Genomic DNA, 27,202 nt, shown 5'->3' with positions numbered 1-27,202 from the left:
CACGAAAAATTAAAAAGCCTCTCGAAGCACTTAATAAAACACTTATAAGATATTTGTCGTATCCATAAAGTTTATTTTAAAAAATTGTTAAAAACTAACCGTACAGGAATATTTATTAATATACTTAAAAAGTTTGTTCCCCGTGTTGAAGGAAAATACATTAGCAACATCTTCCAGACACCATCTTTATAAAAGTAAAACTTCTAGATGCTGAAATGTACTACAGTAGATTCTATAGTTTACACTTTTAATCACAGGATTGAAAATCATTCTCCCTACTCCCTGTCCCCCCGAATGTGGCAGTTCTTAGACTTAATTAATGACATTCAATCATGTTATATACTACCACAGATCCTTAGATAGAGTACACACTGCATGGTTACTAACGGAGAAGTCTTCTCCATTTGTTGTCACGTCATTCTTTCAGATAAGCGTTGGACTTTAAGTACAAATAGAAACACTACATCCCATGATTGTAAACATTCACCAAGAGCTTCCAGAGTACAATGAGTAATAGAGGTGGCCCAAGAGTCAGTCAAATGTTCCTCACTCATTTGGATACTGCTGAGATTAAGAAATGAGTTTTGAAGGCAAATTATCACAAGCCTTACTTGCATTTCTGTAAGAAAGTTGTTTTGGATATATTTTTAGTCGAAAACACCTGAAAGTCATCCTAAAGACTATATTAAGCACCATTTTCACTTACCTGAACTATATTATGTTAAATTCAGCAGTATATGTATGAGCATAAATGTCAGAAATTAGAAATAACCGTGGGTCTCAGGCTCCCTTCTGTGGATACATACGGAGAACTGAGTTCCAAGGATGCTAATAGGAACCACTTGTGCACACCAAGGGCAGTCATGCCCCCAGGGCCAAACGCAACCCAGAAGTCTGAGGCATAACTATTACTTCTGTCCGTGGATGCTATACAAGCAGATTTAAGGCTGTATTCGGCTATAAAGAGTTCAACCTCCTCTTTAGTATTCTTCCTACAGAGATCACATACACGACTCAAATTTCATAGGGTGGGAGGTGAGAAGTCCCCGAACACCTTTTGAATACTATTCTCCGTACAATTCATTATCAGCTTATTTACATGGGAGAGCGTTCATACTTAAAACCATTAAAAATACAATCACCTTGTTTTAAACTCTTACCCTAATTTCCCCAGGATTATCCTCATTCTCATTTTCTGACTTTTAGCCAACTTCACACTAGTCAGATTGTTCACTGCAGTCCTTAGGCATTTTTGATGTTGCTCCAAAGGAGAATACAAATTAAAATCTATTCACTGCCACCCACTTTGGGACAAGCCTGGTTGCAACGAAAATGGCGTTCCTGGTGTTGAAGGGTAACTAGGAAACCCATCTGGCTGAGCTGAATAGCTTTCCAAAGCTGAAGCTGAGTGGACCTGATAGAAAGAAGAACATGCAGGTTAGCAGAGGGCCAAATTCAATCAAGTTGGTACTTGCTTTTGCCTGTACCACACTATAGATATTTAGAATAGGAAAGAAAGAGAAAATGCTGGGGCAAGATAAGTCTGCAGAGTCTCCTAAAATTTTTAAGAAACATTCAAAATTCTTCAGATGGTGGAGGCCAAGAGAAATGCCATTAAAATACTTAATATTCTTTCAAAAAAGGTTAATAGGTTTTCTAGAGAAAACATGATTTAATTAAAGTCCATTATGTTAGCTTAAATTCTAAAAAAAACCCAGCTCAAATATAGCTGCCATGTGTAAAGATTCCATTTGTAAAATCTCCAAGCTAAGATTTGAAAGTCTGTAAGCAGGGAAAACAATTCATATAGACGAATATACTCCACCACCTTTGTTAGCCTTCTGAAGGAAGACAAGAATAATTTGCAAATTTGGGGAGATTAATCCTAAACTCTCCGGACACGCTTCTCAGAGAAGATTTTTGCCAGTGCTGGGATATCATCATTGGCCTTAACACCGTTATCAGGACAGAGGCACGCATGTATGTTTCCATTTAATTTCTGCCCGACCTTGCCTGCCTGCTTACCTGCTGTAACAAGGCCGACTGCGCAGCGGCATTATGCTGTAATTCTTGCAAGGAGGACTGTGAAGGGTTCTGGGAGAACCCTGGGATACCCGGGAGGGACAGAAGGCCTGGAAAAACAGAACTGCCTGCAGCTTGAAGGCCAGATGATAAGCTAAAACAATAGACAGAACAGGTCAGAATGCAAATAAGACAAAACCTATTGCCTCTGTATTTGTCAAAAACTACCTTGAGATGTAAAACAAACTTTAAACTTCCCCATTGGAAGGAACCAGAAAAGTCAGTCACTCACTAACATAAAACTTACTTTCTATTATAAAGTACATTATCCTGAATGTAGTAAGTCTATGTTTTACCTGTAATACTTTCTGCTGCTTTATAATAAGGATAAATTACCGAATACTAAAATAATCTGAGCAGATACATTATATATACTTAACACGGCTGAAGGGCTACACATGTTTTCTGAGTATTGAAGTTTCAGCCCAGAAATATATAATTTAGCACCACCCAACAATCAGGTTAGACTCACTGGAATGACTTAAGAAGACTACGAACTACAAGGTAGGTCAGGACTGACCATACCCTATCTCCGAAGTATCCACATACCCGGCTTGTGCAACGAGAGCAGAGTTGAAATTGGAGCTGAAGGCGGAAGCGAATCCCGGGAGGACGGGAGCTGGCGACGGGGTCGTGGCTGCGACGGGCAGCGCTGGGACCGCCGCCACCGTGGCCGGCGGCTGCAGCCCCGGGAACGAGGGCAGGGCGGGGGCGACGCTGGGCGTGTTGGAGACGGAAAAGCCGGGGTAGGAGGGGTTTGAAGAGGGCAGGGGTCCCTGCGTGACGGAGAAGAGGGAGGGGACGGCGGTGGACAGGTTGAGGGGGAAAGGCGCCGCCGAGCCGGAGACCGGGGCCGAGGCCGAGCGCCCCGAGAGCACGGCCGCGGTGGAACTCGGAGGAGGGACGGGTGCGGACGTGACCGCGGCAGACGAGGTGGCCGCTATTAACGACCCTGGCAGCGCCGCGGACGGGTTAAGAGGCGGGTTGCCGCTTAAAGGGAAATTATTGGTCAAAGAAGTAAAAGGAGGCAGAGCAGTGAACACCGGAGTGATGGGGGCGGAGGAAGCGTGCGGCGGCAGGGCGATGGAGGAAAGGGGGTTGGACACATTCAGGGGAGTCGTCAGGCTGGAGAGGCCGGACAGTGCAGGATTAAGGCAAGTCGACAAAGTGATGGGCCCCGAAGCGGACGTGTACGTGCGGCCCAACGTGCCCGACAGACCCAAAGCGCCGGGAGAGGGATTCGCCGAAGGAGCGGGGCCTTTGAAAGCGGAGGGGGTGGGGCTCGCGGGCTCAGTTTTGATCAGCACAGGGCCGGTGGTGACAGCGGGCGCGGACGCAACGCGCAGCTCCGAGTTAGTCGCGGGGGGGCCCTGCAGGAAGACCGGCCCTGCGGCAGCACCCGACGTAGGCGTCACCAGCGGAGAAGGCGTGGGCAAAGTCGACGGCGTGGAAGCGGAGCTCGCCACGGAGGCGGGCAGGCTCGGGAACATGGCCAGCCCGGGGGTGGAGGCCCTCGGCGGGCCGGGCATGGCCGGCGGGGCATAGCACTTGTTAGAGCCCGAGGCCGGCGAATCAGAGCCCTGATTAGTAAGAGAAGACAGTGAAGCCAGCCCGCTCGTAACAGCAGAGGACAGAGCAGATGAGCTGATTAAGCTGGTATCACTGGATGTCAGAAAGCCTTTTAAAGCAGACAGAAGAGGATTATTTACACCGAGGGGGCAGGCCACACTGGGAGCAGAGCCCCCGGCAATGACAGAGGGCGCCGGGTTGGTCACACCTTGGGATGACGGCGTTAGGGGCAAGGGCAGACCTGCAAACACTGACGACAGCGAAGCAGAATTGACATTGTTGGCAGAAGCAGCAGTAGAGGTGGCAGAAAAGGGGAGGCCAGTGAAAGCGGCGGAAGTCGAAGCAAACGTTTCATTGGAAGCAGGAGCGGCCCGAGGTGTGGATGTCGCCTGGGGGGCTGGGACAGGAGGAGCGGAAGGACCTGGCAGGGGAACCAGGCCCGAAAAAACCGACGGGACAGGAGCTGATGATGTACTGTGGGCAGAAGTAACAGGCGCGGCAGGCAAGGAAGGGGTTCTGATAACCGTTGGATTCGGCGTTGATGGCTGAGGCGTATGAATGGCCGAGGAGACCTGCCCTGGGAACACGGGCAGGACAGTATTCGCCATGTTCAGCCCGGATGCGGTAGCAGTTACTGATGCTGATGGATGGTTTACTGCCTTGACCGGGGATGCGGTAGGGACGGGCGTCACAGCAGGTGTTGAAGGACTGGAACCATGAGGAGAGAAGAGCTGACTTGCTGGGGTAGGAAATGCTACTGCGGGGGGAGGGGGGAGAAAGGCAAGAGTATCACCATGCTGAAATGTCAAAGTTTAATCCAAAAGAAATGAGTCAACATTTCTGTAACGTTTGACAAACATGAAGAAAATCAGCAACAGGTATAATAGGCCACTGCAGTGTACACGCTGCTAGATTCCATGACCCCGATTTTCCCCATGGAGCCTCAGGTAGAGCCAGTTGCCTTCTAGACTCTGATTAGAAGAGCCCTCCAACGCACAGTGAGGAAGCCTTGAGAAGTTAGCAAACAAACTTTCCTTTTGTAATTTCCTAATTTTTAAAAATTAAAAATTCAATTGTGATGAGTGTTGGTGTACCGACTTTAGCTTTCATTCTCTCAAGCCACTTCTCTAGAATAGTAAAACAAGTTGTTTCCCCCTCTTAAGAGCTTTCAGGACATCACTTTCCTCTTAGGTCACAATGGGCCTCCCAGGATTCATGCCTGTTTCTCCAGTATTATGACCACTCTGTGAGTTGAACTTGATATTCCAGTTTATAATCTATAGAGCTTTTTTCCCCCATTTTCTCATACTGCCTCCTCTACACCATCTCAACCTCAAATGCTACTTGCCTTGTCCGAGGAGTTCCCTTAGGGGCAAAAGCCATGTCTAATTCCTCTTTAGAGCCTTAGCACCTAGCACTGTACATGGCACCTGTGTATTTAATGAGTGTTTGCCCCACTGGATATATCACCATGACCTCAACTATAGTAACCAAACCCATCCAAGGACTTATTCTCAAGAATTCCACTAGAGTTTGCTACAGTATTTTTATTCTCATAAACTCTATGAATAATTACTGTAAGTATTTGGGGGGATGATTTGTGTTTCCTCTGAATCAATTTAGTGCCAGTGTTAGCCTTTGATGAAAATCTTGTTGGTGTCAAATGGAAAGCATGATTTAGGTACCTAAAGTCATAATGACAACTATCATCTGCTGTCATATTCATATCAAAGTGTATTTCACTTGTAAACAGAGAATGTTCCTTTTGCAGTGATAATCATATGGAAGTTATTTTCATGGGCTAAGACTTAAGTTTCTAAACTTATGCATAATACAGACTTTGCATAAGGAAGCTGACACAATCAATGAAGTAATGCACAATGTTAATCATGGTGGGGAAGGGACCACAGGAAAAGAATGGAAGAAAACAGCATATACATCATCTATTTGTACTAAGAGATGCCCAAAAGGTGCTATACTGGGCTGAACAAATTTTATGGTAGTTTAGAAAAGAAAGATGGCAGAATTGACAAACCGTAACATAGAAATACATGAACTTCAAACTCAAAAGGCCTAAAATCTGATAATATTCATGTCATTAGCAGTAATAAAGAAAATAAAACTAGATATTTTAGATTTAGAGAACATATGAAAATGGATTTGTACTTTTGTTTGCGTTTGTTTAACAAGAACTAGAAGCACAAGTAATATATACCTAGTTTTGTGTTCGTAAATAATGTACTAAAAATTTATTAGGGTCAACACTGGTTGGGAAATATTTGAGAATTCGCTATCTTATGTAACTACATGCTGAAGACCACGTAGTGAATGACAAATCACAAGGTCAGACCAGACTGTCCCATAGCATTCTTTATAATAAGCAGCCTTTGTTGAAGATCTTCTTATATAAAGCAAAAGCCATGCACTGTTAACCATACACAGGGCCTGCAGTTAAGATGCAATAAAACAACAACAAATCGAGAAAAACCCCAAAAGATACCATGATAAATACGACTTTCCTGCCATGTAGTTTGGTTGATAACCAGAAAACATTATCTGTCAGATGCTATGCTAATAAGTACTTTATGCCTATCATTTCATTTGTCCCCAGGTAACCCTCTGGGATAGGTACGAACAACTCCATAAATATTAAATCTAAAACTTAAAAATAATTAAATCTAAAACTAGTATTTGAAATAGCATTTAGGAAAAAGGATCTTATGTGTTTAAAGCAACTTGTTAGAAGATCATGCAGCTATTCAGTGGCGTTCAAAGGGTATCAAGTTTCAGTTATGCAAGGTAAATAAGTTCCAGAGATCTGCTGTATGATGCTGTATCTATAGTTAACAATTCTATATTGTGTACTTAAAAATTAAAGAGGGTAGAACTCATTAAGTGCGGTCTTGTCACAGTAATAATTTTAAAAAAGGTCAACCAAAATTTGAACCCTGGTCTGACGGACCCATATTCTTAACCACTATACTAGTTTATCTTTTTGTTTCTTGATCTGGTTCAAAAGGAAAATAAAATCTTAATCATGCTAACAACACAGCATAGGAAAACAAAGTATGCTATTCCTAATGATGGTTCTTAGGACACTTAACCTGTTACTACTCCCTTCAGAAACAGATTAATGAAGCTGAGCATAAAGGCTCAAGCTTCCTCAACCTCCTTTTCATAGAAGTTAAATGACATTGTCACAAAGCTAGGCAGGGTAAGAAAATGATGTCCTGACATCTCAGTGTTTTTTTCCAGCCCATTATACTACCTCCTTTAGAAACCACCAGCAAAAAATCACTGTTAGGCACCCTGCTCAGGGAATAGAATTCCCAATGAGACTCCTAACTATGCACTATAATGATGTGCTACTTTGCTACGCAAGAACTGAGCTCAGGCTTTGTCTCCTATCAGCACACATCTCCTTCCTGACCACGAAGATCCTCAACTAGACGAAAAATAAAATGTTGCAGCACTGCTGCCATCTGCAGGCATGTCACCTTTCATCCCCCCATCCTCCCTCCCTCCCTCCCTTCCTTTCTTGTTTTCAAAGTAGGCTCCATGCCCAGCATGGAGCCCAGCATGGAGCCCAGCACCAGGCTTGAACTCAAGCCCCTAAGATCAAGCCCCGAGGTGAAACTGAGAGTCAGACGCTTAACCGACTGAGCCACCCAGGCGCCCCTCATCTGCCTTTTTCAATTCCACTTTCTGCTTAGGCACCCCTTATTTTTTTTTTTTTCTACATTAAGCTATGCTACTCCCAATGCTTATGAAAATAATTAAAACTAGTACTTGAAATAGCATTTAGGAAAAAGGATCTTATGTGTTCATATCAAAACAAAATGAGGCTTCTAATATCACATAATGTAAAGTGAATGTGGATGTAATGCCCACATAGCACTTGGATTATATTGCAAGTTTTTCATATAAGACACAAAGGCAAATGGTTAATTTTAAATCCAGTTAATACGTGCATTTCATTCTGTGTATACATGATGTACCACTATGAAGCCTCTTTTAGCAAGTATTGATTAAATTCTTTAACTAGGAACTTTCCCCAAAGCACAGATTCCAAATACACTCAATTCAAACTGTTCTCAGTGACTAACAGAGCAGACAACCAGGACAGACTTCAGCTATATCTGGAGCAAAGTTGATACTTACTTTGATTCTGTGTAGGTTTTGACTGATTGGAAAGGTCTTCATTTTCTGTATGAAAATAAATAAATAAAAGTTTGATTTCAAGTTTTATTCAAATTAATCATCACCATAATAACCAAAGACTGGCATCAAAAAAAAGAAAAACTCAGGATATGTATGCATGCTATGTTAGGAAAAACAATGTATGCCAATGGAAACAGAAAGGAAATAAATAAAGATAACCGTAGTCACTATATGAAGATTGACAGCATTACAAACCACTGATTCCCACACCCCCTTTTCTTTAACTTACCAGGTTTTATTTTATTTTATTTTTTTGAACATTTTATTTATGTATTTTAGAGAGAGACTGCAAGGCAGGGAAGGGGCAGAGGAAGAGGGAGAAGAAAGAAGCAGATGCTAGCCCTCGATGGGATGGGGCTCAATCCCACGAGTCCTGAGATTATGACCTGAGCCAAAACCAAGAGTCGGATGCTCAACCAACTAAGCCACAACTTAGGAGGTTTTAAATAAGCATTGCTATTTTACAGATATATTTAGGAACGCTTTCTGGAAAGGAAGGCCTGAGTGTGCCACTGAGGACAAAGTGTAGCCTACAGCTGGAATGCAGAGAAGGAGCACCGTTACTGGCTAAACCGACAGTCACTTCAACAGCAGGGAGACCTGGAGGTGGGAGGTGGATGTTGAGTGCAGAATCCACTGCCACCTGAGGGACCAATCTCGCAGGCCATGCGATGACCCAAGCAAACAGAAGGAGAGGGGCCCTGCCTTCCTGTTGCAGTCATTTCTGGAAAAGACCCTATGCTAGGAGCTGCTGAGAACCACCCCAGTGGAGGCTGACTTGAAGCCTGTGACTCCAACACCAAAAGCACACTCCTCCCTACCCTCCATGGAAGGACCTAACTAGACCATCAGGCAAAGATACAAAGGGAAAAAAATTACCTCTCATGGCTTGACAATAACTGCCCAAGAAACCAACAATGGGACAGGTATGAGGTGCAGAAAGAATCTACAAGCCCTGACACAGTGAGCAAAAAAAGATCATAGCTTGTCTAAGGAACTTGGGGCAAATAAACAACCAAAACATATGGTGTCTATCAACAAAGATTCAATGAAAGAAAAAGAAGTGTAAAACCTTGTAATGCAAATTAAGAACACATACACACATAATATGCAAAAAAATACAAGCAGAGAAGATGAACACTTTGTGTTTAAAGCAACTTGTTAGAAGATCATGCATCTATTCAGTGGCGTTCAAAGGGTATCAAGTGACTCCAAATTAATAAATGCAAAGAATGGTAAAGAGTAGAGAGAATACCATGAAAGCTAAATTACTGAGCTGGAAATAAGAAACAAAACCAACAATAAAATCACATTTAAAATGGCAAAAATACAAAAAAAAAAAAAAGAGGATTCCATACATGAGTAGGTAAGAGACTTAGAAGGCAAATATAGTGCAAAATAAGAGTACCAGAAATAGAAAAAAGACCAGATAAAAAGCAATAACTGACTGAAAAATAAAAACAAAATTTTCCTAAGCCTTTAAAGACTTGAATTTTCATATCCAAAGAGCTTACAGAGTTTCATGAAAGATTAATGTTAACATCCACATCTGGACATCCTGGTGAAATAGCCAAACTCCAGGATTAAAGACATTTCTGAACTCTAAAGATAAATAGTATTTTCTTTGTAAGCTTATAGGAAGAGACCAAGGTTCTAATAAAGAAAATTAACTGGAATTGGGTTTCTCATCTACAACTCTGTATATGTGCCCTTTTGAAAAAACTGCTTAAAAGATTTTTTTTACTAAAAGAAAAGCAGAATGAGCAGAATGAGCATATCAGGACAGGGTATCAAAGAACAGAGGAAAGAGTAAGAAGCCAGAAGTTCAGAGGTGCAGAAGAAAACATGTATGGTATTCTGACAAAACACACAAATCGACAAAAAAGAAGAGTGAGAATGGAAGTCAGTGGAGTATGGAGCAGCTTTTTTTAGTTTTTGTGTACCGACAACCATTAAGAATACAATGGTAAAAAAAAAAAATTCATATATATATATATATATATATGAAGGCAATCCTTAGCAATATTAAAAATAACATTTCTAAGTTGGGGTGGGGCAAAGAGGAAGGGTTGTTAAAAATAAAACAGCAATGTGACTAATACAAGTAAAAAAAAGTAAGGAAAATGAAAAACTGGGATAAGAGAATAATAATGAATACAAAAATAAAATGGAAGGACTAAGAACAAATATGCTATTTGTATGATGACTGAAAATTCCTATTAAGTCTCTCCCCACCCCGGCCCACTGGTTTAAAACTCAGAATCCAGCTATATAATCTATAAACCAACTAACCCATCAAATAAATAAAACCCTAAAATAAAAACTGAAAGTAAAGATAAAAGCAAAATACTTATATAAAATGAAAACAAAAAGGTTAGGACAATATTAACACCCAATTAAGGCCAGGCAAAAAAGAAATATAGTAAAGTACAAATCAGCTCACTTTTTTTTTATACCTAGAAAACTTAAGAGACTATCAAGAAAAAAAAGTAGAATAAGTAATTAGTAACAAGCACCTAGAAATGAAATATTCCATTTGTAATTTTGATGAAAAATACCTCTAAAGTCCCTAGAGATAATCCCATGGCAAAGAACCTACATAAAGAAAACCATAAAATCTTCTTGAAAGAGATAAAACAAGTCCTGGTGAGAAATCACTACTACCTGACATAATATAAAGCAGACATATGATTGAAGAGTAAGACTTAATATCATAAGAATGTCTCATCTCCCCAAATTAATATATATAACTACACATAATTGTTATATATTATAATTATATATTAGTGTAATAATGTAACTAATATATAATATGTAACTATATATATGCATACATAAATTTAACTGTTCTTACCTACATAAAATAACCTTAAAAGTTCAGATGGAAAAAAAAATTTCCAAATATAGTAAGAAAAATAGAAACTATAGCAAGAGAAAAAGGTAGCCTTACTAGATATCAGAACACACTATAAATCTGCTAGTCAAATCAATATATCATCATAACATGAAATAACTAGATTGGAACGGAATAAAGAACCCAGAATTAGAACCATGTGTGTATATGAAAACTTAAGACAAATGCGGCCTTTTAGGTCAGTGGGGAAAACAGATGAATTAATAAATGGTGCTGGCCTTACAGGCTACCATCTGGAAAAAAATTAAGATGAACCTCTATTCACCCCTATATGAAAATAAATTCCAGATGCAGTAAGGGCCTTACAAGACCCGGGTTACCAGGACTCCCTAGGGTTAAGGGTTAAGATCTGAAACAAGATAAAACAGTTCCAGCTTTTCTTTCATAGCCTCTCTTTCTCTATGCAAAAACATAAAACTCAAAGGGCTAAAGGTACCATAAACAAGGGTTAAGAAATAAAACAGTAATTTTGGGGAAAACTGTTGAGCAAATCTCATCGGAGTACCCAGCTGCAAACAACAGAAGCCCTCTGGCTAGTAAGGATTTGTTAAAAATGGCTATCAAGTAACTGAGTCTCTGGGAAGGGCAGAAAAAAAATTAAGTTCTATCCCTAACCTACACATATCTAGAAATAGATGGTGAGTGGATTAAAAGCTATACATTAAAAAAAAAAATTCCCTATCAAAGTAATTAGAGGATACAGATGACATTTTCATCCTGCCGGGATGGGGAAGGGTTTCCTAGGCAAGACCTAAAACTCAGAAGAGTCAAATAAACAATACCTAACAAATAAAAATTAAATTTTTGTAAAAAGACACACAAATGAAAATGTAAGCTAAATCCCATGTTCCCAACAGACCCAAAGGAAAATGCTGAACTGAAGCGTGCAGGGGAAAGCTTAAGTCCCTGTGAGCATAGGCCCTTCCTCCGACAGTAGGAGTAATCTGCCCTAATGGTAATACTCATCAAGTCAGTTGTACTTTTCCATAGCCTGTCCGAGTTTCCTGCTCATGAGAAATGGTTCCTCTGTCTGCAAGCTGCTCATGTTCACACAGGCGGGCCAAGGCCGCTCTAGTGGGGCCTGTATATCACACTCAGATCCATCGTCAGGCTCGTGAGTTCCTTTCCCCACTAGGACACACCGTTTCAAACAACTGTCCCCTCCAAGTGTACGTCTGTAAGTTTTTACTTTTAGCATCCCATAACAACATGATTTTACCTGTTCCTACTGGATTAGGAGTATACGGAGGTGGAGGGGGTACACCCGGAGCTATGACGTTGGCTAATGGTACGAGACCTGCATTGTTATAAGCACCTAAAATAAAATTATAGGGAAAAAAATTCAGTATCATTCTATGGCCAAGAGTTCAAACCATATTAACAGAGCTATCTAATTTTTAAAACTGCTAATGATAGAGTTGCATTTTACACAGAGGTTTGGGTCTAGTGTAAGGACAAAGCTGAGATCAAGTGAGACAGCGGGAGATTCTGACTTCCGACTGCATGCTCATTCCAGACGTCAGCTCACTGAGTGGCAGGGAAGGGAGATCCTGCCATACTTCAATTATCTGCCTTTTCTGTCAATCACATACAGTTGACCTTTTTAAGTGAGATGTACTGAAGATACCTTTGAACCCCAACTACTGAAATGGGATTCATGATGATTTACCAAAGCGAAAATCCATAATAATGATTAAAAAGAATCTATAATGAATTTACCAAAAGGCAAATACCCTAAACTAAACTCTGTCTCCTGCATTGCTGTAGACCAAGAGACTGTGTAGCCCACCGTGGGCAGAATTAAACTCAGGAGAGCATATTTCACAAGTGCTCCAATTTTTCCAAGTAGATATACCAACATTTACCTTCAACTTAATAAAGAGCAAAAAGAAAAAAAATAGAACACAAATGAACTGCTTACTTGGTGCAATGGTTGCGTGTGGCCGGCATGGAGGTATTGGGTAAGGAACAGGCTTATGTGGATTGTACGTTGAAGGAGGCTAGATGAGGGGGAAGTGGAGCAGTTAAAGAAAACTAAGTCAGCAATCTCCCTGCAAACAAAATACAACTTGTCTTTTGAAATATTTAGTCGTAAGAGGCTGAAAGTGCTCCAGCATATCAAATGCTACTGGCCTAATACATGGCACAAGTGAGGGAAATGTCTTTGCTTTAATAAATGTGGTTCCTATAAATTCCAAAGGCAGATCCTGCCAAAGACTGCTGTGGAGGGGTTTATTTTTAATTTCAGTATTAAATCATCTCCAATGAAGGGTCAGACCTTATCCTAAATAGCAAACTCCTCTCTGACTGAGCTGAAGTTAATCTAAGAATTTTTGTCTCCTCCTCTGTAACACAAGAAATCCTCTAGGTTTAGGAACCTTGACTACCCAAGAACTTCCAATAGCCTCCAAAATTCATCAGATTCATCTTACCATTCTTACCCTCTTTTCTCCTTGGAAGAACAAAGTCCTATATTCTTTAGCACTCAGCACTGACAACTCGAGTAGAATGCAGACTGGGATTATGAATTCAGTATTTTAGTCTTTTTGCCTTTGAAATCCACAAATCTTTTATTTTGTAGTTGATAGAACTATATAAGTAACAAAAGGATCCCAAGAATTGGTCTCTAGAGAACCAGAGGTCTCTGAAGCTAAGCCAGATGCTGTACTTCTAAGGGGCTGCAAGACAGCTGTGACAGGCCTCTCCCACTTCAGCTCGAACAATGTTTCAACCTACAGGGCTGTCTTTGGGTTCAGTTGATATCCTAACCAATCATGATCACTCCCTTCAAAATACTCTCAACCTCCGGGCCCACTCTTGATTCACTATTAATACTAATTTGGCCAAACCACAACCTTAAAGCGAACTCTCCATTCTCCATACCTTCAAGGGAACAGCTGAATAGGGTTGGGAAAAACAAAACAAAACAAAACAATTGGACTGGTCTCACTTTAAAATGAAACATGAAACCTCAGAAGGGCCTTGGACACTGTTAACTAATTATGCTATAGTTCCCTATTCACTTTCCTCGAGTTTTTAGTATACTTCAAATTTCACAACACGAAAACAGAACTGATGCTGTGTGCTGTGAACAGACAGAAAACTACATGTACGAATTAAGGCCCGTGTCATCATTTATTCTCTAAACATACCGGTTTGGATGGTCCAAGAATCCGTGCAGCTATTCCTTTGCCTTCATTAGTACATTCTTCACCATCTTTTTTCAAGGGGGTTCCCTAATTAAATAAATAAAAAAAATAAAAAGAAAGAAAGATAATTGAGACTTAAAAAAGAACAAACCCAAAGGAGAAACAAAACTAAACAAAACCCTCACTGTATTACAATGAAGAAAAGGACTTAACTTGGTAAGAGTTAAAGGATCTGGATTCCAGATCCAGTCCTGTCTTGGCTGTAAGACCCTGCTAAGGTCCTCAACCTTCCTCTGCCAGAGAACCCTCACAACATGTACAGAGGAACTCAGAAACAAGTACACCACACACATGGGGATGACAGAAGAGCAGGATAATGTAGGTTTTAACATTTTCCCCTGCACCATAGAAGCGCCCAGAAACAGACTTCCAATGCTCCAGTATGTACAATGGTCAAAGAATCAAAAAGAGTACCTATATTACAGTTAAAAATAGATGACAAGGGCGCCTGGGTGGCTCAGGTGGTTAAGCGACTGCCTTCGGCTCAGGTCATGATCCTGGAGTCCCTGGATCGAGTCCCGCATCGGGCTCCCTGCTAGGCAGGGAGTCTGCTTTGCCCTCTGACCCTATCCCCTCTCATGTGTTCTCTCTCATTCTCGCTCTCTCAAATAAATAAATAAAATCTTAAAAAAAAAAAAAAATAGATGACCAAAAAAATGATGTTTTCTATAAGCATTAAATGAGGTAGTTCATATTATATAAGAATAAATGAGACCTCATTCAAGGCTATTATTAACAGATCAGAATAAGTGGACAGACTACTACAATGTGTCCTCCTAAGAACGTGTGCCTAAATAGTACATACTAGTAGGGAAGCCAACTTCCAAGATGGCCCCCAGACATCCTCACCTCCTACATGCCCTTGTGAAGTCCCCTTCCAGAATGAACAGTGCTAGACTGCATAATAAATAGGATATTCCAGAAATGATGGCATCTGACTTCCAAGACTAAGTCACAAGAGGCAACACAGCTTGCACTTGCCTTCTCCTGGACTATTTGCTCTGGTGGAAGTCAGCTGCCATGTCGTGAGGTATTCAAGCAGCACTACGGGCAGGGCCTTACTGTGAGGAACAAAGACCCCCTGCCAACCACCAACACTAACTTGCCTGGCATGTACCTGAGCCCCCCTGGGAGTACAGTCTCAAGCTCTACTCAAGCCCCCAGATGACTGCAGTCTCATAAGAAACGCTGAGCCAAATCCAACCTAAGCCACTCCCAGGTTCCAGATTCATAGAAACTGTGTAAGATAATGTTTAGTTTTAATCCACTGAGTTTTAGGGTTACTTGTTACACTGCAATAAAAATACAGCACTCTTTGCAAAGATAATTTTACAAAGACATTTGTGGATGGTATAGAAACAGGTTTCTTTCCTTCAGGACTTCTCAGAGCCTTTCTCATGCAATCTGACTGTCCAAGAAGGAAACACTGCACACGATTTCTCAAACATACTCAACTGTGAAACTGTCTGAGGAACACTGAGAATTTGAGAAATGCTCCTTTACTAAGTGCAAAGCAGTGCTTCTAAAATACTTGGAAAAACAAAACAAAATCATCCTCTATTTGTCTTGTTCTGTACATCTTACACAAATACTTTAATGTAGTTTATACATGAACTTTTGATCAATGTTGAACCCATGAATTAAGCTGCTGACCTAAGAAAATTCCTATCCTTGGTAGAAGCATCATCAGCTGGCATTTTCTTTAAATATCATAACTAAGCTATATTTCATAGTAAGCCATAAGAAGTTTCTCATAGCCACAAACATATGCTTACTGGGAAAATTCCATTTATGCGACTAGGTTTTCCTTTGGGATACGGATTTCCTGGGATTGTTCCACAAGAAGATATCATAGCATGAGGAGCTTTGCAGCCCCCCTTGAAAGCCTGTAACAAAAAACAAGAGGGTGGTAATAAATAAATATACAAAAAAATAAAAAAACTCATAGGTTAAGTATTCTGGATATTTGGAGGCCCTGTTAAAAATATGAATCAAGAACAGCATCACATTAATCTGTTCATGAATTCATCAGCACTTACAGTAGTGAACATGACCAAAATTCATAAGTAAAATCACTTTATTTAAATGGAATTATTAAAGTGGTAACATAATGTTTTTAATTAGTTTTCTTTTAGCCACAACTAATAGACTCCCATACAAAGATATCTCCACAGCATATTTTGTAAATTGTGTGCAAACAAGTTCATTTACTATTTGGTATGTCCCGTTTCTCCAAACCAAGAAATAATGTCGTCCAACTGTATAAACACCAAACTCATGTTACGGGCAAGACAAGGAGAGCAACAGATGAAAGATACATGGACTCTGCTCTGAAGAAGTTTAGAACTTAGTGGAGAAACACAAACAAATAACATGGGACACTGGGTTTCCAAAGAGCTGTACTGCTGAAAAAGCAAGAGTTATTTAGGTATACTGTATTCAACATAGCATTACATGATTATGAGACATATTGAGGGATGTTCTAGCTTATTTATTATTGCATTCTCAGCTTCTACAATGGTACACTAACAAATATTGAGTTCATACTCAATAAATATTGAATGAAAAACACTACATTAGGTGATGTATATTCCAATAGATCTATATTATGCTATAGAGATATGAAGCCATATATAGCTATATTTTACAAGTATGCAGGATGTCATCTATTTTATTGTAGAGATATATTGGTTTTATAAATTCATTCACATTTGTTATAGAGATATATTGGTTTTATAAATTCATTCAAACACACATAATTAGCTATATAATCCAGTCACCTACTAAACACCCAAACCTAAAAATTATCTCAATTTTTGGTTATTATAAATAGTACCAGAGTAAATACCCTTACATACAAATTAGTATATTTCTATTTCTTTCCTTAGAATAAATTCCTAGAAATAGAATTTTCTGCATCAAAACACATGAACAGTTTAAGGCTCTTCAAGTTTACCTTCCAGAAAAGTTGTACTAAGTTACACTGACCAGAGAGCCTATTCCACAGAATACTCAGGGCCACATTATTTCTGAGAAGGAAAATACTCAGGACCAAATTATTTCTGACATGATCAGAACGCTTTATAAGGAAGAAAACAACAGCAGTAAATGCATGGTGCCTTAAAGAATTTAGTCAAGAAAACCAATGGAGAACTTACTAAAGTAAAGAAATGTGGGCTCAGATCTTGCTTCTGCTACAACAGAACTCATGAGTAAGCCAAGTTCTCTGCTACCCCTGAGCTTAGCAGACAGTGTAAGGATTAAATGCGCTTGGGTTGCAAGGCCCCAGGAGAGCAGTATGCATCTTCCTCAAGCAGGTTCCTAATCATTAATTCCGTTTCCAGCCATCACAATCCTAAGAAATAACTACCTTAAATGACAACTCAAGTCAAGTAGGCTTAGGTAAATACTACTCCTCCCATTCTTAGAGATTTTAAATTAGTAAACTGGAATTTTGCTTTATTATCCATTTCTTATAAATTTGATTAACGTAGTAAGACTGATGACAAAACAAATTAAAAGAAAATTTTTTTTCCGTCACGTTCCTAAATACATAGGATTAAAGGCAAAAACTTGGAGCCACGGCAAAGCTACCAAGGGACCGAGAATAAACACCCGCTGAGGCTGAAGCTGAGAAGCCAACTGGCGTCTCACTCTCAAGCCATTTCCTTATCCCCCAGAACCCCCCTTGCCCAGCTCCTGTCCTCAATGGACCGCAGGGATGCCATCTTGACCCATCGCACAAGAGCTGTCAGGTTATTCATCACAGTTAACACAGAAGTAAGACCGGTACTTTGCTTCCTTCACCAACATTTAGAAAAACCCAATGTTCTATTTATATAGCAATCTTGAGAAAATTACCTGTTCAAGTACTCTCTTGCACCGTTTTTTCTCAGACATATTTATCCTGAATAAATCTTCGATGGGACGAGAATTCTGTGCATCAACAATGTTTCTACCAAGGAAATGCAATATAGCTTTTGATTTAAGAACCTGGACATATATACAAACACCAACAACCTTTACCAAACAACCATACATGAGTAACCTTTCCCCCAATGACATATGGAGAAAAGTGATTTAGTTTTAATTGGTGAATGTAAACCATATTTTTATAAAAATGATAAATATAACTGAACTGAGGTTCATCTGGTTACCTAAAAGTAATGAAGTAGTTCTATGAATAAAAATCACTATTTTGAGATTGCTGAAAATATACCCTCTCAATGAGTAGTAGGAGATCTATGGCAACAGAAAAAAAGCCATGTGCCAAACGCATAAAAATAATGGTTGATCTAAAAATGAAGTTTTACCTTATGCTTTATTTTAACTTTGTATTTTTGTAGACATCTATAAACATATAAAGGACTTAAAAATGCATGTGCTCTCAATAAACAGCAATCTATAGATTCTTCCATAATGCAGAAGAGCAGGCTCTTTTTCTCTTTGAGCTTACATTCATTATGATCATTTATTAAATGCTATGCTTAGTGTTTTCACAGATCTTCTAGGATTTAAAGTTCACATATGTGGGGCGCCTGGGTGGCTCAGTCGTTAAGCGTCTGCCTTCGGCTCAGGTCATGATCCTAGGGTCCTGGGATGGAGCCCCGCATCGGGCTCCCTGCTCCGTGGGAAGCCTGCTTCTCCCTCTTCCATTCCCCCTGCTTGTGTTCCCTTTCTCGCTGTGTCTCTCTCTGTCAAACAAATAAAATCTTTAAAAAATAAATAAATAAAGCTCACATATGCCATTAAGTAGGTGAGATCCTTAACTTTATAACCGAGGAAAATAAGGTCCAGAAACAGTAAGTACATGTATCAGAACCTAACTATAAAACCTATGGCTTTCTCAATGAGCCTTTCAAACTACTCAGAGTCGGAAAGCAATGGAAGTCACTGAAATGAAGACAAATCAAATAAATAATCTCATTATGCCTGGTTATTTTTAAGTTGTAACCATTTGTAATAAGTACACTAGATATCTATTTATTTATTTTTCCCTTAGAGAGAGCATGTGCAAGTGGGGGGGGCGTAGGGAGGGGGAGAGGGAGAGAGAAAATCTTTAAGCAGGCTCTACACCCAGAGTGGAGCCCCAGGCAGGGCTTGATCTCATGACCCTAAGATCATGACCTGAGCCGAAATCAAGAGCTGGATGCCCAACCAACTAAGCCGACCAGGTGCCCCTAGATATTTAGATATAAAAATTCAGTCTACCCTTTCACAGATTTTATTAGAGTTCCATTTACTAATATAATTTTGAGACATTAATACACACTAATGAGTTAAAAAACATTTAAAAAGTCTTCCAAATTTTCTCCAATAAAGTAAAAAGAAATACTCACGAAGCTAACAGTTCAAGAGCAACTAGCTTGTCTTTACTGAAGGTGAAACAATTGAGTATATTGACCACTTCTGCTGGGTGAACAGCCACCATTTTCTATTAATATGAAAAATAATTTTATTTTCAACATGAGAAATTTTCATGCCAGAGATTGCTATTTTGGGAGAAACATAGTTAAATGTTCTTAATATTTAAGTATTTGAAGTGAAACTGCTTATTCAAAAACAAGGCCTAACAACCATGTGAATTAACCTTAGACTTTTTCAATGTAACTATTTCAGTTGAAGATCTAAGTTCCCCCATGTGCTTTTTTTATCAATGTCTCTCAATGTATTTATTTATAGAAGAAAAGTATTTACATGTACTACTTTCCTCAGAAAGGTTCTAAAAAAGGGGATATTTATAAATATGGGAGATACATTGCTCAAGAAGTTAGAAAAAATTATATTCCTTAGAGTGCTAAGCGTTCTGTAGTCAGGGCTTCCTAAAGTGAGGTCTGTGGTGCTGAATAGTGTTACTAAAAAAGGGTACTACAGTCACCTCAGGTAGGGAAAAGATGGGTTAAACAGCATTCTTTACTGTAGAACTTTCTTAAAAGTCTTACATTAACATGAACTGTGACACTGGAAGATTGTGTGCAATGTTCTATAATTTGACTAGGGTACTTTTGGTTTTGAAGATAAGGTTCCACCAATTTACCGATTTATGTTAGTAGTGGAGGAAATTCAAAAGCAAAGTCAGTGCAAGAAGATCATTTAGAATCAATACCCAATAGACTCCTAAAACTTGGAGCAATGCTGTTCAGACAATTTTATTCAGGTAGCACCAAAAGAATTGGTAAAACACATACCCCTTTGCAAGTTTTTAAATTGACATCTAAAAGCTATACCACAAGTTCAAATACTTACAAAAAATTGATTTATATTCAGTTTATTATATATTTGTAAAAACTTTGGAACTACTCATTTATCTCATTTATGAAAATGTCTACTGCATAACCTAATTGTCGAGGTTAGTCTTCAGTGTGAAAACAACCAAATCAGACTTAGTTTGTCAGCAAAGGTTGACTTATAAGTTGTGCTCATGCTAACCTTTTCACCTCTGAATTTTAATTCTAAAGTAGGTGAATAAGCAAGCAGAGGCCTCAGAGCTTTGTCATGAGTTTGTTGTCTTGATAAAATAAAGAGAGGTCCCCATCAGTATTTCTTACAGAAGTTCTCTGCTTTGCCCTCCCTCTCAGATTACATGGTCTCCTTGGTCCTTGGGAAAAGAGTGATGGGTGGATGGGTAAGATAACCTTTTTTTTGTAGAGTTGAAAAAAACGAATTGCTAAAGAGGCAAAGCACTAACAGATCCAGCCACTTTCTTCGGCAAATTAGTTTAGGAAGCTAAGGATCTGTAGATTCCCTTAAGGCTATCCATCCCTGATAATCCAAGGAAAATCTTCCTACGTAGACAGATACTGTTTGACTTAAATGCCTCTGTTAATTTAGGCTGGGCTAATAGTAGCCACTAGGCACATGTGCCTGCTTAACTTAAAATTAAATAAAATTAAAAATACAGTTCCACAGGCAGACTAGACACATTTAAATGCTCAAAAGCTATGTGTAGCTAGTGGTTACCATACTGGATAGCAGAGATATAAAACATTCCTATCATTGCTAAAAGTTCATTTGGACAGTGCTGGTCTAAAAAATGTAAATATAAACTCATATGACTATTGTTCTAAGACTAAACACATGAGGATAAAGATATAAAAAAAAAAGTACACAAAAACACTTAAGAATTCAAATTCTATGCTTTGCTTGCCTATAAATATTTTCTCTTCCAATTTGCCAATTAGGATCCTATGGTGTACAATTTAGTAGTACAGTACATACAATTTAAATCAGTTTGGGAACTCCTCTAATTTTTTAGTAATTATTTGATTAATCAAAGTATAATAAAATTTAGGATCAGTTTTTCTAATGCAAACAAATTACAACTTGAGATCAATTATAGAAAACAAGGGAAGAATTCAAAATACTTAAATTCTACACTACAAAGAAAAGTAAGTTACTTACATGCTGTAATGCTTTCATTGCCTTTAACTGAGGCTCAGCCCAGGAGAAGTATCTCAGTAAATCAACCACCTGAAAGCAAAGAATTACTTTAGCTCTAATGAAATGTGTTTGCAAACATTTCCACAAGATTTGTTTCAGGACTTTGAAATACTACTCAGCTCCTTATTGGCACAAACCACAGTTTAAATGCTCAATAGCTGTAAGATGTAGGTAGCTACCACAATGGATAGTGCAGAAAGAGAACATTTCCATCATCACAGAGTCTGGGGCAGCGCTGGTATAGAAATAAACGGAAGGTATAAAGTACAGGAAAAACAAAGTACCTGAAGAAAAGGAAGATCGAAAAAGTATTAGATGGAGATAAAATGTCAGTTTAGAAATATAAAGCTATATTACAAATGGAAAACTTTAAAAATTTAGCAGAGAGTGACATTTGTAACCAATCACAAAAGGGTGTTCAGTGGTGTGGTTTAGTGTAGGTCCACTATCTCCTACTCTTTTCCTTGGGTCTGAAGGGCACAGTACTCGTATTCACACTACAGATCTCCTCCCTAAAAATGTAAGAATCACCATGACTTACTCCAGCAGCTTCTAAACAGTAAGTAGGTCATTCTGAGAGCACAGTTAGCCAGGCTCTCCCACCACCACCAGCGAACTTCAAATGAATGAGGGAGATCCTGTGAAATCGCTAGTGAGAGGTGAGGAGCGCATCAAGGTCATAGCAGTGAAGTCCCTGCGTAGTCACCACCACCCTGTTCACTGCGTCCAAAGGAACTCCAAAAGGAAAAAAAAGAATGACTCAAAGAAGAGAGGGTAATGACATCTGGGTTAATGAATTCTTTTACTGTAACTTCCTGAAAATGTGTTAAGGTTTCAATTATTCTACAAAGCAAAATTAATGCTAGAGACTGGAATAGTGTATGAAGAAGAGTAAAAATACTTTTTACTCCTTATAAAGTGATGCATAAATTACAAATGGGTATTATGTGTACTTTCCTCATTTTCATGGGAATAATGGTTTTCTTTATAGTAAATGCTACCTGCCACTTTACCAACCAAAAAAAGTTACCAACTATATGTCTGATACAGGAAGAAAAACCTTCAATACAGTAAGTAGGCTTAGCAGGTCATACGTAGAAAGAAGCTTTGAGTTTAGCAAGTGGAATAACCACTAAGCGAAGTTTTCTACAAAATTTCACACATACACACACACACACACACACACACAAAAGAAGGAAAGGGAAGTTGTTATCTATGAGACATTATAAATCTTTTCAAAACATTTAAATTAAGTATAAGGTGATTTTGAAAAGTAATGGGACAACTGAAAAACACTGATTAAATAGGCAGCAAGACATGCAAATCATGAAGTAGCTTTTAAGGATTTAGCAGGCAGAACTTTCTACAGGCTTAAAGTTATTCAAAGTTCAAGTTTGAAAAGTCTTGAGAAAAAGTTGGAGCATTTACTAACTCTACCTACAGATTCATCCACTGTCTACCCTCTCCACATTCCTACCCTTTCCCAGAACTCTTCTCCAGATATACATTTCTCTTTCTGCCCTATTTCTCTATCGAGTATTTTCTAAGCATTCCTCAGAAATCTGATCTGTATATTGTATGTATGCATACTTATGCATACATATTGTTTTTAATTAGCAAACTCCCCCTGAAGCTGGGTGAGTTTTCACTAAGCTTTAAAACATTACTCTTCTGGCAGTGACAGAAACTACTTATTAGACACTATATTTTCTTTTCTTATGGCTAAAATTTTTACATAGCGGCTTCATATAAGAACCATAATGCACCATTTGTTCAAGTTTTCTTTTTAACGTGTAGTGAATTTTGCTATTACTGATTTATAAATTCTGTACAAATTTGGGTATGTTTACCATTAGAAGTTTATAAATTTATGATATTGTGCCCAGAATGATAAATATGCTTTTCTTGGACACTGCATTTTAAAATCATATTAACATATGATATTGCAGTGAAAGTAGCTATGTTTATAAAATACTCAAACTATAAATTCTGCAAAGTTTTCTATCAATATCAAAAGCTCCTAACGTTTCTGAATAAATATAGCAACAAAGTAAAAGCAATTCTGAACCTGACCAGCAGGTAAATAGACTTTAACTAGAACATCAGAGTAAAAAAAAGGTTTTGCTTAAATAGAACAAATACCTGTTCACTAGAGAAATATCCATGCACATACTCAATTGCTTTTAATTTGTACTCTGTCAGAACAGCCTAAAAAAACACAGAAAAAGAGCATTAATATATGTAAGCAACAGTAATATGCATATTATCAAAACTACCTAAGCAACTCAAACATGGCAGACCTTCCTCAGCCGCGGCACACAGAGGCAGCTAAAGTCACTATGGTGACATGACATTCTACCTTTCCAGGTTCCATGCTGTAAGGGATACACTGAGACAGCAGGAAAACCTCCGGGCCTCCCTACTCACTCCTACAAGAAAAGGAACAGAACTGTAATAGACAAGATTTGATGTTACTAGAAGTCACAAATAGAATTCCTGTAAATGTAATTAGTTTCAGAACATCCCAATTTCAACCAAATTGTCATTTTTAAGACGACTAATTATATCAGGCATGACTCATCCATCAATTACTGAGCAGCTGTTATGTGCTAATAGAGAAACGTGAATGGTAAGTATTTCCACTGGGATAGAAGAACCCAAGGAGCCAAAGAGGGCCCTCGATTCAATACGTGTGCCTGCAGTGTGGTCTTTGAAAGGCATTTTAACTACCCTGAGAAGCTTTTTACCCACAAAAGGTGAACACCATTCACTACCCACCTTAAGATTAAAATAGTCAATAGTAGACATAACAATAGTACTACTCAGTAAATTACGGTTTCTTTCCTTACATGGCCCTTATCCATGGGAAGTTCAGAGAGAAGTACGGCGGCGGCCTTGACCCAGCACTATCTGGAGCCAGACGAAATCACATATGCTCTCCTTACAACTGTTTGCAGAGCTCAGAGATGGAAACAATCATAATTTGGTAACTACTAATCATTAAAAATCAACTAATCCCTCTGCTTTTACTACAAAACAATTATTTGTACTTGGCATATACATCACTTTGCTAGGAGAAAGTATGACCGGTTAACTGAAAGAAAACATCCAAGTTGCCCGTTATTTTAATAGTTTAATTTTCACTGAAAAGGGAGGTGAGGGGGAGAGAATGGCATTTTGCATAATGTACTTTAGAGAATGTACTGTTGAGATGTAACCTCAGGGGGTGATTACCTGGTTTAAACCAACTTACATTTACAAAGTCTGAGAGCAATTTTTTAAAAAAAACAGTAATTCTCACTTAGATACGCCTACATTTTAATCCCATTTTAGTAGACTAAGACAATGCTGATGTATCTAATTATTTGGCACAGACAACAAGACATATTTTGCCTGCAGACCAGAAATAAGGACTTAAATAAGAACGTAAGTTGCTATCTCATGTATGATTTTCATCTCTGGAAAATATCCGACATCCCTCACTAGTATTTACTATGTGATCTTTTCATAACAAGAAGGGAGAGCATATACAAATTGCATCCTATAGCTTCCAAAAGTAGAAATCTACTGGTCTATTTGGACACACAAATTATTTCCTCATAAACAGTAGTTAAATATCAGCTCATGAACAAATTGTTACAAATTTTAAACATATAGTTGGCAAGCTGACATTTTATTGCAAATCTTAATTGCACAAATTGGATTTGCAAAAGCAGAAGTTTTGTTCAAAAAGAACATCCAATATCATCAAATATCTAAATATAACTAACATATGAATTTGAAAAAAAAGTCTTACGAAGGATGAAGAAAAACATTTTGCTTTATAGACAATGCAGAAAAACGGCATGTACACAGGCAATTTTTTTGAAGTTTTTTTTTTTTAAGATTTTATTTATTTGAGAGAAAGTGAGTGAGAGAGAGAGATCACAAGCAGGGGGGAAGCATAGAGGGAGAAGCAGACTCCCCGCTGAGCAGGGAGCCAGATGCAGGACCCAATCCCAGGACCCCGGGATCACGACCTGAGCTGAAGACAGATGCTTAACCAACTGAGCCACCTAGGGGCCCCCACAGGCAATTTTATTAATAATTTCATAAGCTGAAGCCTAAAGTAACAAATCCTTCCCTGTCAGTCAAGGGTCTTAAAGGTTTGGAAATGGCAAGATAATCACCCTGAAATTCTAAGCAAAGCACCCTGTATTAGCATAAGAATGGTACAGAAAGTCCTTCCAGTTCTAATTCGGTAAACTTCTTACTTTTGTGCTTTAGGTATTTATTAGGCTCAAGGCTACATCCCAAATTTTTTTGCTGTCTGGTTCATTCTGGAAGGTAGGTTACATACAATGGCCTCGAAACGAAGCAAAAATTTGGAAAGCAGGAAGAAAAAGTTTTGAAATTCAAGTTATTGAAGCCCACTCCTAAAAACATGAGGCCTTTTGGACATTAATTTTGTCCGTCCAGGCAACACACAGTGTGCCTATCTTCAGATTTGAAAAACTTGCCATAATAACTACCATTAAAGAAATTTTATACGTATTACCTCCAGTTTTCAGTCTTTAGGTTACTGAAAGATGAGCTGATCAGTTCAGAAATATCAAATCACTTCTCCACTAGTACAGAGCTTTTAAAGATTTGTACAGCCGGCTTGGGAATGAGAACTCTTTGAATATAATTTCCACAATACTGCATTGATAGTCAAGTTTAGCATTAACATAACTTAATCTCTATCTGTATAGTGAAGCGTATCAAACTACAAGCTCCCATACTGTGTACGTTAAAATTCCAATTTCGCAATCCTAAAACCCGCATTTTGCAGTCTGCACGCAGTCCCTCAAAGAGAATTAACTACGAGAATTCGTAGCTCATAGATTGGTTTAAGAAATTAAGTGCAATTACCTTTCTAATTTCATCCAACACCGTTTCAAAGGACTTTTTGTCCATCTTGACTACTGTCTCAACGTGGTTTTAACAGTTACACTTTCAGTTACAAAACGTTCATCGCTGGTCTGCTTCAATAGTAGAAATGTTTATAGCTGAGAAGGAAAGACTCCAGGGGCAAGAAAAAGGATGCGAAGAGGTAGAGAGTACTTCAAAATCTGCAAAAACTTCAAAAAATGCACACTTATAAAAACTTTCTGTTAAAAGCAAAAACCGTCGGGTTTCCTCAGCTTCTTCACACAAAGCTTCAGGACACCTAGGGGGAAGAGCCCGGTGCTCTCTTGAGTCCTGCAGAGAAATCCAGGGTTTGGCAGCCGGGGCTGAGCTTCGATCTCCTGCAGCTGAAGGCCAGGCGCCGCCGGGGAGAGGTCGTGAAGCCGCTCTCCCGTGTGGGAGAGGAGAGGCACCTGCACCCCGGCTCCCGCGGGCGGCGAGGAAGGAGGCACTAGCCTCTCGGCCCACACCAGAGCCTCAGCCGCCGCTCCTCACCGCCGCGAACCTGGACTCATGGCCCGACTTGCGCTCAACCCCAGCAGTCGCGCTGGCTCCTGGGTTCCGCAGCCCGGGCAGCGGCGGCCTGGCAGGCTCTTTGTTATCAGCTGCCACGGCTTCCGGGAGCGGGCCGGCGGCCGGAGAGCACCAGGAGCCCGGCAAAGGGGGGCACGCTCCCCGGTAGGGGGACTCCCGAACACCGCGGTGCCCACAGCGTCTAGAGCCCTTCCTGGTTACCCCTACAGCTCCCACCGCCTCCTGGGGCCCTTTAACGAAACCCGTCGCGCCCCAGTAAACTCAACTCTGCGCCAACAGCTTAGGCCCCTCTTTCCCGAAAGCC

At 39.4% G+C, this 27,202-nt stretch overlaps 1 protein-coding gene across 2 annotated transcripts; it reads right to left on the bottom strand.

Annotated features, from left to right (window-relative positions):
* PROSER1 (proline and serine rich 1) lies at window positions 1-27,176 on the bottom strand. Of its 2 annotated transcripts, XM_035003499.1 has the most exons (13): window positions 26,329-27,176; window positions 23,578-23,643; window positions 21,397-21,465; window positions 19,335-19,429; window positions 17,857-17,950; window positions 15,771-15,881; window positions 13,939-14,022; window positions 12,708-12,786; window positions 12,006-12,101; window positions 7,813-7,857; window positions 2,632-4,408; window positions 2,026-2,176; window positions 1-1,414 (listed from the first exon to the last, which is right to left on the bottom strand). In XM_035003499.1, the coding sequence occupies exons 1-13, from the start codon at window positions 26,371-26,373 to the stop codon at window positions 1,292-1,294; spliced, it is 2,835 nt and encodes a 944-aa protein (XP_034859390.1). In that variant the 5' UTR covers window positions 26,374-27,176; the 3' UTR covers window positions 1-1,291. The 2 variants fall into 2 exon arrangements, with proteins under 2 accessions (XP_034859390.1, XP_034859391.1); XM_035003500.1 differs by lacking the exon at window positions 23,578-23,643.
* Window positions 27,177-27,202: the final 26 nt, after the last annotated feature.

The sequence above is a fragment of the Mirounga leonina genome, unplaced genomic scaffold, assembly GCF_011800145.1.
Source record: "Mirounga leonina isolate KUSES-001 unplaced genomic scaffold, KU_Mleo_1.0 Mir_127, whole genome shotgun sequence".
Taxonomy (NCBI): domain Eukaryota; kingdom Metazoa; phylum Chordata; class Mammalia; order Carnivora; family Phocidae; genus Mirounga; species Mirounga leonina.
This window is presented reverse-complemented; position numbering and strand designations above follow the sequence as displayed.

What these genes read in the sequence shown, in the direction of transcription:
- PROSER1 (XM_035003499.1), bottom strand. Translation starts at nt 26,373, where the DNA reads ATGGACAAAAAGTCCTTTGAAACGGTGTTGGATGAAATTAGAAAG. An exon ending in GCATAAATGGAATTTTCCCA is followed by an intron (nt 14,023 to 15,770) that starts GTAAGCATATGT and finishes TTATTTAATTAG; the next exon opens with GGAACCCCCTTGAAAAAAGA. An exon ending in ACACGCAACCATTGCACCAA is followed by an intron (nt 12,102 to 12,707) that starts GTAAGCAGTTCA and finishes ATTTTATTTTAG; the next exon opens with GTGCTTATAACAATGCAGGT.